The sequence below is a fragment of the Spinacia oleracea genome, chromosome 6 (assembly GCF_020520425.1).
Source record: "Spinacia oleracea cultivar Varoflay chromosome 6, BTI_SOV_V1, whole genome shotgun sequence".
NCBI lineage: Eukaryota > Viridiplantae > Streptophyta > Magnoliopsida > Caryophyllales > Amaranthaceae > Spinacia > Spinacia oleracea.
In genome coordinates this window covers 77476537-77488133 of record NC_079492.1, presented here as the reverse complement: position 1 = coordinate 77488133, position 11597 = coordinate 77476537, and the positions used below count along the sequence as shown (strand labels likewise).

Below are 11597 nucleotides of genomic sequence, written 5' to 3'. Positions count from 1 at the left end.
ACATTGAAGAGTAATCCTACGAGCCTTGACTTCTTCCTTAACCAAGGCGGCACGTCATTCCTTCAGCGAGTCCATCTGAATAAACATTTGTAGACCAGGAAAGAAGTTAGCCGTGAATACTGAAAAAGTAGAACATTACAGATATCAGGAGAAAATGACTTACGTCCAGCGCACGAGACTGTATGGCAGCAAGTTGAGTCTCAGCCACCTCGGGGAGAGTCTGGGCATACTCTACTGGGATGGGATTACGCATAAGGCCCATAATTTTGACCTTGTCCCTGGAAGAAAAGCGGCCGGAGGAGGGGATCTGTTCAAATTCATCGTCTAACGCTTTGTGGGGGTCCGGTATCTCTACTGGAAAAACAATAGCCATAGAATCCCTTGGAGAGACTATAGAACTACCAGAGGAAGAACGCCAAGTGCTTACGACGTTGGAATAGAACTTACCCCCGAACTCCTATCCCTCGCTGTTGCCGAGGGAGGAATATTACGGCGGCGTCCGGTATCCCTCCCAACGGATCTTGGGAAATGGGACCCTGGGCTCCCTCAAAAGGAGAAGCTCCCTTCGGATTTGCTCTCGATCGATTGGAAGGCGTCCCCACCTCTGATGACGGCTCCACCTCCGGATTTAGAGGGACCTTGAATCGCGGCTTGCCTGTCCTTCCCGCCTTGCGCTTTGCAGATTGCGCCACCGTGATGGAAACATCCTCTACCACCTAATGAGCAAAAATAACCACGCTAATAACATTGCCAAAAAATTATGGGCCACTACGAAAGGAACACCCACCTTTTGAGTGCTCGTCTACAGGGTGGCCGCGCCATCCTCTTGCTTAGCCCCTTGCTTGTTCATGGCCTTAAGAGTGCCTTCGTTGAGCACCTTAGCCAGCCATGGCGGCCTATCCACCTTGCCCTTGGAGGCGTCGTCCAATTTCTCCATAGCTTCGTCTGAAAATGAAACATTAGTTAGAACCGTGTACATTGAAGCAATGAAGATTAGCTAATCTGAAACCATCACCTCTCGACATATACGGGCACATGCTCATAGCCGAGAGGAAAACAACATCCTCAAACTGATCTAAGTGGGGCAGCCAACACTCGAGCACCCACGCCGTCTTTGAACCAATAGTGTACGACTTGGCTCTGAAGAGAGGAGCGATCTTCTCCCAGACGCTTGCAGAAACAAGAGGAAGGCGATCATTCTTCCCTTCGAAACTAGGTTGGGTTGTCCAGCGGTTCATGCGTCGGCACATCACCTCGTCAGACGTATGAATAACGACCCGCTTCTTCCGCCAATGGTGCCACTTGGACGCCTTCCCTACCACCGTCCTATATGAACCCTTGTGACTAAGGGCAAGCCTGTCATCCGCCGCTTGAGGAACTTTGGACAAAGTCACCAACCTTAGAAAAGCCGAAAAAGAAGGAGCTATGCCTTCGAGTTCACACTTGGAAATATACCAAAGACATTGGCCCAGGAAACAAGCCTTCATTTGATTGACGCCTATATTATAGCCATCAAACATTTCTAATAAAAAGGGATGAGGGGGAAATCTCAACCCTAACTTTAGGGTAGAAGCGTAGACAACGAACTCCCCCTTTATCAGGCTTGTAGCGGAGCAGTCCATACCTTCCGGCATTCTCAACTCGTAACCCTTATCCAAGTTCAGAGTGTCACTATATACTCCTCCCTTCTCCATTAGATAATCCAGCCACATCTGAAGGTGAAAGATTTGAGATGGAGAAAGATGTGCCTCCTCAGACTTCGAAGAAGAAGGCGTCGCTTTTCCCGAACATCTTGATTCCAGGATTTCAACTTCCCCGACCAGGGACGAAGACTTACATTCAGCGTCAAGGTCCTCGCTTAGCTTTGTCATGATACTTTGCACAAGAAGAAGGTCTGGCTTAAGACGAGGGGAATCATCCTTGCTGAGATAGAGCAGTTGCTACAAGGTCACCGTTCTCAAACAACCAGAACGTCTGTCCACACTGAAAGAAAAGGAAATAAGGCAGTAAACAATGTCCCAAAAAGAAAAGATTACCTTTTGGATCAAACGAACAAATGCTCCAAGATTCTTTGAAGATGCGAATGAAAGATCGAAAAAACCTCAGAACAAAGTATGAACTCACGGTGGCCGCAAAATTGTCTGCTGGTGGTCTATCGATACCGAAAATCGCCTTCTCCCAATGGCTCTCAATGCACTTGGAAAAATGAAGGGGGGTAAAACCCCAAATGGCATGGCATATATAGAGGACTATGAGTAAAGGACTCCGGCCACGTGTCACTACGTCAGAGGAGGAATCAATAAGGGTATAAACTAAGAGGCTTTCACCCTTCTTGAGGGGCAAATGATGTGGCCAAAATTGATAGTCCACCTCATACTAATCACAGAGCAGCTTGGGGCTTCTTCCATGCCTACTAGGTAGATGATTAGAATATGAAAGATCTATACTTAAGCGGAAAGGCCCAAATGAGTAAAGGCCCACATATCTTATAAACACACTAAGCCCACTATCCAAACTACATGATAAGGGACACATGTCTTCATCTATGAGGACAGCCAATCAGGTGACTAGGGTTTGGGAACAAATCCCAAAACCCTAGCCTTATAAATAGCTCAAATCCCAAGGTGAAAGGCAATCAATTTATTCTCACCTATCTTAATTATTCTGCTTTGCCTTCTCTCTAGAAGTATCATTTTCTCTCTCTATCAAATACTTACTTAGGCATAGGAGAGAATATTCCTACGGGAATATTCTTGTTTTGCAGGTTGTAAGAAGACAGTGCCAGCACATCCCTTATACCTCCGTGGAAAATGTGACACGTCAGCACCAATAAAAGTTCCCAAAACAATTAAGTCCCAAAAACCAAATACTGTACCATATTTTGCGAGTTCCTGAAACTCTGTTCGCCTACTGTAGCAGACATGCATGACCATGAAATACACATGCCCGTCCGCACAACTTGATCACTGCTCCAAAAAAAATAATGAACATGGAAACAAATCCAAACCCAGAAAGAGCAAGAAATGCTCAAAGAAGCCACGAAAAATATTGAATGAAGTAGCATTAAAAAAAAAAGCTCTTGCGTTGCAAGACTCGCCATGAAAATCAGGCCACTCAGCCAACATTTTAACTGCAAGACAACCATCAAAATTTTACAATTTCCTTCCTGCGGAAAAAGTAACGGTTTTTTTGAAATCATTTATCATAAAAATGGTAATAAATCGTAGGCCCACCAATAGGCCACGACATCTCGGGAAGCAATCATGACCCACTAACCGGTCATGAGTCCGATCATTTATTTCTTTAAAAAAACAAATAATGAATGTTAAAAAAAACTAAGTTTTCCGTTTTCCGAAAAACGAGAGCAAGTTCAAAAAAAAAAGATTTCCGTTTCCATAAATGAGAGTTAAAACTAATAAAATATTTATATCTCAAAAAAATTTGCCGTTTCCAAAAAACGAGACCCCAAAAATCGCCGTTTTCCAAAAAATTAGAGCCCAAAAGAAAGTTTACCGTTTTCCAAAAAACGAGAGCCAAAAGTTCTCCGCCTTCTTTTTCAAAATGCGAGAGCCTAAAAAAATTCTGTTTTCCAAAAAAGAAGAGCCAAGTTTTCCACCTTCTTTCCAAAAAGGCGAGAGCTAAGTTTCCCGCCTTCTTTCCAAAAAGGCGAGACCCAAGTTTTCCGCCTTCTTTCCAAAAAGGCGAGACCCAAGTTTTTCGCCTTCTTTCCAAAAAGGTGAGAGCCAAGTTTTCGCCTTCTTTCCAAAAAGGCGAGAGCCGAAGTTTTCCACTTTCTTCCAGAAAAAAAAGCAGGATGGCTAAAATTTCAATCCACCTAACTTCTAAAAACAAATCTAATCAAGTTTCCGAAAAACTCTGCCTTTATCTGAACGTCTCCAATGACATTATGAGGAGGCCGGTACAAGTTCATTCAACAAAGTAGCCAATGACTCGTGAGGAGAAATGTTGACATTCTTAGTGATGACCCTTAAGTCAAATGTTATCACTCGGGGGCTCATGAGACCCTCGCATCCGAATCTATTTCCCAAAATTAGATTCATTAGACGCACTCCGCCTACAATTACTTTGATCCTCGTCTTAAACGGACTCGATCAAAGTCGGGCCTAACTGTAGACGCCTATATTTGGTATCTGGCTAGAAACGATAAGTTCGGTGATGAAGCAAAACATCCATTTGGTAAACCCATTCCTGATCGATGAACATTCTAATACTGATTGACTCATTACCCAAACCCAAATTTTCTATTTATACTAATTTCTATTTACAGTAGCTGCCTATTTAAGTATTTGCTAAAAATAGTAAATCGTCCAAGATAGATTTGTGTCAAAGGAATTTTAATTGCATCCCAATTGAAATTCTAAAGCACATAGGAATTTTAGTTGCACTCCAATTAATTTACTAGATAAGATTGAAAAGCATTAAGGAACTCTAGTCGCATTCCAATTAAGTACCTTGTAATACCTCGTATTTTAAAGTAATTAAGAATATATTTAATTATACTTATAAAGCATTTTTATTATTTTTACGAATTTAAATCACATTTAAATAGTTATTTAAATGTATATTATTAATTTAAAGTATTTATCCTTTTTAATTAGTTAAGAAACGAATTTAATATCAAGTTGGGAAATCGAATTGGGTTTTGAAAGTAAAACGATTAGAATTATTTTAAAGCCCGATCCAATTTCTATAAGGAGCCCAAACGAATAATTCAATAACCTTATTTATTCTATCCCAATCATTGTTCAAGCCCAACTTCAATATTCCTAATCCTAGCCCACTTAAGATAAGAAAAACTATAAATACACCACACCTCTCATTAAACCCTCACTTATCATTAAACCTCACAAAACCCTCACATTCTCTTTCCTCTCTTTTCTTCTCCCACGCGGCTTCCTCTCTCTTTTCTTTCTTCTCTTCGTGCGCCCACCAAAGCAGCTTGCCCTCGTTACTGCTGCATGCATTGCCTTCCTCGTTGTCTCGCACCCGCAAGCCCAGCCCCATGCTCGTTGCTCTCCTTCCTTGCCTCACGCTACCATGCTGATGCGTCCTCTGCCCACGCGCACCGCGCACGAGCAACAGAAACAGCCGCAGTTGTGTTGTGTCGTGAGCCACCACCTTCGTTCCTTGCTCTATTTTGCACCCGGTTACACCAACCAAAGTAATTGTGTCGTGCTATAGGTCGGTTTGGTATAATTCATTTTCTTCCTAATCTTCCCTATTTTAAATTATGTTTTAAATTATGGTTAGTATGATTAGTATTCAATTTTTATTGGTTATTCAGCTGGGATTGGTTATGAACACCAATATTGAAGATTTTGATGATTACATTGTTGAGGACGATTTTGATTGAAGTATATTAATTTTCAGATTTGGTTTAATAAAGAAAGCTTAAATTTTATTGGTTTAAATGATTTAATTTTGATTTAGGGTTAAGGTTTTGGTTTAATCCAAATGATTGATTAATTAACATAATTAGATGTCAATTTCAGTTATGATAATAAATTATAATTTTTAGATTCATTAAAAGTCTTAAAGTGTCAATTTTCAATGGTTTTAAGCATGAAATTAATTAAATTTCATCCTAGGGTTTTAAACGATTAATTAGGATTATTATTTTAATGATTATCGATTAATTTCTAACTAATTCAAAATTTTTAAACTAAATAAAGTTGCTGGAAGTTTAATGAACATGGATAATATTTAAGTTTCATTTATTTAATGATAGGAGGAGATTTCTAACCAAGAGAAGTGAATCACAAAGTGGCCCCTTTACATAGATATTCAAGGTACATAGAATTCTAGGTTAGAAGTCTAGGTACGTACAAGTCTAGGTTTTAAACGATTAATTAGAATTATTATTTTAATGATTAACGATTAATTTCTAATCAGTTCAAACGTTTTAAACTAAATAAATTTGCTGGAAATTTAATGAACATGGATAATAATTAAGTTTTATTTTTTTAATGATGGGAGGAGATTTCTAACCTATATAAGTGAATCATAAAGTGGCCCATTTACTTAGATATTCAAGGTACGTACAAGTCTAGGGTGACCAACTTAATTTATGTGAATACATGTGATATATGATTATTGTTGTGATTCATGTTTACTTGGATTTCTACGGATTCATGTTTGAATGAAAGTGATCAAGTTAAGCATGTTATGGTTATTGATTATGTTTGTTGAATTTAAATAACAAGCATGTTGTCCATATATTTTATGCATGTATGTTTTATTCGATTGTAAGGGAATTATTTATGTTATTTTACGTAAAGTCTAGCATGTCATGACCCAAGTTTATGTTGTGCCTTGTTGCACCATTTTAGTTACCACATATGAAGGGTCTGCTCACGTTAGCCACCGCATATGTAGATACATTTGAGTCATTTTAAGTAACCACATATGGAGGGTATGCTCATGTTAGGAACTGCATATGTAGGGCATACATTTTAGATTCAAGGTGAATTGAATTAAGGATTTTTTGTGCCTAGTGCACAACCCGCATGTTAACTCGCATGTCGGGGACTCAATATTTTGTTGTGAGGGAACCCGAGAGTAATTTCTCTCGAGTCTGGTATTGATCACAAGTCCTAATGATCTTAAAAGGAGCATTGTGTGGTTTTTAGTTTATTAAATGCCTTATTTGGTTGTATCTTGGGTCGTCTTTGTGAATAAAATATTAATAAACGTAAAGTGCAACCTGAGCGAGCTTTAAAACTCTTGAAACGTATATACCTTGAGTATGAACAATGGGGGGTGTACCTTGCCAAGGGGATTTTACTCCTATGTATGATACAAGACGTTGTTTCATTTCTTTTATGCGCTGGAATTCCGTCGATATGGTCCGATACAGGTTACTTTTATTATTTTGGTGTTTGGTTGGCTCCCAACACCTGTCCAATGGACATTTCTTTTTGGGCCCGCGTTCGAAGCTTATTCTAATTAATCTGTGAGTCAAGAGTCGTGTCTTGATTCGAGTCTTTTCATCATGATTAATTGTTTATTAGTTGGCTTTTGCATGTGGTTTCAATTATTTATTATTGTTGGAATAAAGCATGCTAGTTTAGGATTCGTTCTATCTTGTTGTTCTTAGCTTTTTGCTGATTATGTGCTTTGTGTTTTTGTCATGGCCTTTTCCTTAGTTACCCTATGATGATCCATCATTTGCATTTTATTGTTGGGGAGTAGATTATCAAGAACAGGTTTGTAGAGATGACTTGCAAGTGAAGTTATCTAGCAATGGGATTAGTTGAGCCAGTTTATTTTCACTTGCATTGCTTTAAATTCAAATTATTTTAATTAGTCTAAATTCTAATGTTTTCATTTAGGTAATGGATGATGTTTTAAGGTATTTTGGTATGGGTCGTTATGGTTCCAACTTGTAAGGAGGCTATTAACTATTATTTATTGTTCGAAAGGTAGTTAATTCTGTTGCGTAATTCGGGTACTAGCCTTAGATGTTATCACGGTGGCGGTAATACTCTTTAGTAATTCCTTTATTTTAAGTTGGAAAATGGTTTTATAAAAGCAAGGAATTATTAGGGTGTTACATTTCTAGAGTCCTAAAATATAGAATAAAGGATTTAAAATAGAGTTATAGTTGAATAAACTGAAAATAAGGATTAAAAGAGTTTTAAATATGGCATGAAACCAAAAAAAACTCTAAATAAAGGAGATAAAACGCACGAAAACTGATTTGTGCGCAAGAAATCTCTTGCGCACAGGGCCCAGCGCAGCTAATCACTTGCGCCAACATTCATGCACAATAATATTCGCATGCCTCTATCCTAATTCAACTCAAATACAGACTCTGGAACGGATCTGGCGCCAGCACCTTGGCTCGAGACATTTCTCACGCCCAGGTTCTATGCACGAAAGATTTATTGCGCCAGGATGCTTTTCAACGTACCTCAAATGCTAACAATTCACATCTGGCAAGTAAAGGACACCGAAAATCAATTCTCGTACTATAACCAAGCTACAAGACTAAAGCGTAAGTTCTCTATACGTTCTTCCTATCGTCCCGTACACTCGGTATTCTACGAGTTCCGCCGTATTAACTCTTGTCAAGCGGAACTCTGCCCGTATAAACACTCAAAATAAGCCTAGATCCTGCCCAAGAGTCCAGTCAAGTTAAAGAAAGTTCATTCAATTATAGGAAAGCGAGTAAATCTAAGTGGTTAGTTTTCTGAGAACCGCAATATAGCCAATAACTATATTGTAACGTGCCATAATTTCATGAATGGCTTTAGTCACCATTAAAATATGTCAAACTTAATCTAATTTTTATAACGCTTAATAAGATATTCTTTGGACAATCCAGATTTATTTTTAGGTAGCCTAAATAAATCTAAATAACCCTTTGACGATTGTTAGTTAATATTTGTGCATTAAAAGCAACTCAGATTAGTAATGTAGTCTAACGCATGTCCCGTCTTCGTTACATTGAACTGGTAAGGACCGCTTCATGGGCTAATGCGTAGCACTCCCCTTATTAGTAAATGTACCCCGGACCCTCAATCTCTACTCTGTTGGATGCATGTTGAGAGATTCCTCCACCAGGAATCACAAAGGAACCTAAGGCCTTTGTGGTCAAATACGTTGAGCCCGGGTAACACAAGCTTGTACTCGCGTATCACAACAACCGGGTTTTTTCAGTTTTATAAAACTGAATGGCAACTCCATAAACTAGTAAAAAGAGGCGAATTGCCCACAGTTAGTCCGATTTTACTTAATATTGCTTGCCACACATCCGCGAGGGAAAAAGTAAGGAAAGGCCCTAAACCCGTCTTTTCCGATCCCCCTCACAAGCGCTTGAAAGAACGGCGCGTGTGTGCCACGTGCTAGAAAAGTCTAGCGCTGGTAAATTCTGTCTGTGGATTTTTCTAGATCCTTCCGGTTTGTTCCGGGTTCTATCTCTTTCACGGTTTTATCTCTTTACGATATTAGTTAGAGTGCAACTCTTATCTTTTCCCAAGGATTAATTGTAGTGCAATGTAATCTCTTTGAATATCGATCTTGTAGGGTTGTTTTATTTGGTAGATATTTAGCATGACAGTTACTATAAATTGCAATTACCAAAAATGGAAATGTGAATTCCGGGATCGCGTCAATCGGTCGTAGGATGTTTGTTGCTTACTTAAGAAAGTGTTGTCAAGTTGTGTTTGGTTTCATCATTGAACTTACTGCTTTTGACCAGGGGTCAAATGTAGGCATCTATAGCTGTATGCATCCCAGATGCATGCTAGTTTTCCTTTCTTCTTTGTGGGCCATTAATTTAGAGGAAAATTCCAAATGAAGTAATCGGTCCGGAAGGCAGTCTCTAAAACGATTTGGACGCTACGCCTTTTAGTGTAGCAGGGAAGTAATTGCACTAGGTTGCTTCATTTGTCCCTTGGACGTACATATGGTGTCTCTATGCTACAAGATGCATGTTAGGATCAGTGGTGTGGTCATATGCTTCAATGGTGGGTGATTTTACTTTGGGCTCTTTAGGTGCGTTCGTTATGTTTTCACAGAATAGAGTAGAGTTCCCAAAGTCATAGGAATAGCCATTTCCAGCGCACCAAACCTAAGCTCCATTTTATTCTTGCGCTAAAGTTTGTTTCTCACACGATCACGCAAAGATAGAGTTACTCCAGCTGCCACCAGGACATATCTGACACTAAGATTTCAAGCGCTAGAAATAACCAGCGCTCTTGATCCAAGCGCTGGAATTTTCTTGCGCTGAACAGATCTCAGTTGAAAAACTCTCATTTTGAAGATTTATCTTATTCTGGCCTGTTTTACTATAAATAGGGCCTTTGAAATCCGAAAAAAAACACACATTCCTAACCCTAAACCCTAAGCTTGAGTATTGACCGAAGCTTTTCTCTGCCCCGAAATCGTGCGTCTGCCGCATTTAACACTCTGTTAAGCACGATCACCCGAATTAGTCCGAATACTGTCGAAGTCCTGCTGACACACAAAAAATCTTGAAGAATCTCGTCTCGCAGTTAGCCAGTCATCAAAAAGTTCTAGAACGGAAAGCTACTAAAGTCAAGTGGTATGTGTTCCTGAGAACCGCAGTAAAGCCTATGCTTTGGTGTAACCTGAATCTATATTTTACTGCTTTCTCCACCATATAAATCCGCTAAATTTAATTTGTTATATTGCTCACGCCTAAATTAGATAATACTTGGACAAACCGGTTTATTTCTAAGCACCTTATGTCAATCTAAATCAGCATTTTGACATCTGTTTAGTAATACCTGTGCATTAAAATCAATGCAGAGTAGTAATGTACATAACGCATGTCCCATCGTCGTCATAATAGAACTAGTAAGGACCGCGCCGCGTGGGCTAATGACAGGCACTCCCCGTATTAGTAAACGTCCCCCAAATTCTCAATCTCTAATCCGCTAGATGTACGTTGAGGGATCTCCACACCAGGGATCACAAGGGAACCTATGGCCGTTGTGAGTCAAATATGTTTTCACTCCAGGCATATCACGATAAATCCATCGAAGGAAAACTAGTAGCCGATTTTCTGGCAGAACTCTCTAACGAAAATACTACCACAGAAGCATATCTCCTCCCAGATGAGGAACTTTTGATGATAGAGGATGACTACTGGACACTATACTTCGACGACGCATCCAATCAGAAAGGATGTGGTGTCGGAGTACTTGTTGTCATCCCAGAAGGTGCACATGTTCCAATCTCCGTTAAAGTAGACTTTGAGGCCACAAACAATGTCACAGAATACGAAGCCTGCATAGTTGGGATGGAATCCGCGGCAAGCCTTGGAGCCAAACACCTTCGAGTCTTTAGCGACTCATCCTTGATTATAAATCAAATATCGAGGAAATGGAAGGTGCGGAGCACAAGTCTTTCAATTTATCAAGCTCATCTAGACCAAATAGCTGAGAAATTCGAGGAAATCGAATTCACGTACTTACCAAGAGACGACAATCAGTTCTCGGATGCACTAGCTAAACTAGCCTCCATGCTCAACATCCCGAATGAAATGGACGGAATGAACCTATAGTCTAACGGAGAGAAGAACCAGCCTACTGTTATGTCATTGACAAAGAACCGGAACTAGTGGAAGAGGAACCCTGGTACACAGACATACTCCGCTACAAAACAAACGAAGAATTCCCACTAGACACGTCGCCGCGAGCCAAACGCGCTCTACGACTGTTGGCGTTCCAGTACGATGTATGCCTGGAATAGTTATACAAATATACACCTAACAAAATAGGGATGATGTGCGTCCATCAAGACCGAGCAACACAATTGATGTAAGAATACCGCAGCGGTGTATGCAGTCCACATATGAACAACAGAATGCTAGCCAGAATAATATCGCGCTCAGGGTATTACTGGACCACTATGGAAACATATTGTTACCATTTCGTCAAAACGTGTCCCAAATGCCAAATATTTAGCAACCTGAACCACTTGCCTCCCTCATGTAGGGGAATACAGTTAAACATACATAACATGTGCGGAACATCCCCAAAGCCAGGAAACATGTATAAAGCACAGTTTAAGCGAACTTACATTCGAAGCGTGTTTTCCCGAGTATT

The 11597-nt window shown here is 39.9% G+C and overlaps 1 protein-coding gene across 1 annotated transcript; it reads left to right on the top strand.

Moving 5' to 3' along the window:
- The first annotated feature begins 2013 nt into the window (after nucleotides 1-2013).
- On the top strand, nucleotides 2014-11053 carry LOC110780650 (uncharacterized). The gene is made up of 2 exons (XM_056832369.1): nucleotides 2014-2112; nucleotides 10508-11053. Exons 1-2 carry the CDS (start codon nucleotides 2014-2016, stop codon nucleotides 11051-11053), a joined length of 645 nt encoding a protein of 214 aa, XP_056688347.1.
- Nucleotides 11054-11597: the final 544 nt, after the last annotated feature.

What these genes read in the sequence shown, in the direction of transcription:
- LOC110780650 (XM_056832369.1), top strand. Translation starts at nt 2,014, where the DNA reads ATGTCCCAAAAAGAAAAGATTACCTTTTGGATCAAACGAACAAATGCT. An exon ending in CGAAAAAACCTCAGAACAAA is followed by an intron (nt 2,113 to 10,507) that starts GTATGAACTCAC and finishes TTTTCACTCCAG; the next exon opens with GCATATCACGATAAATCCAT.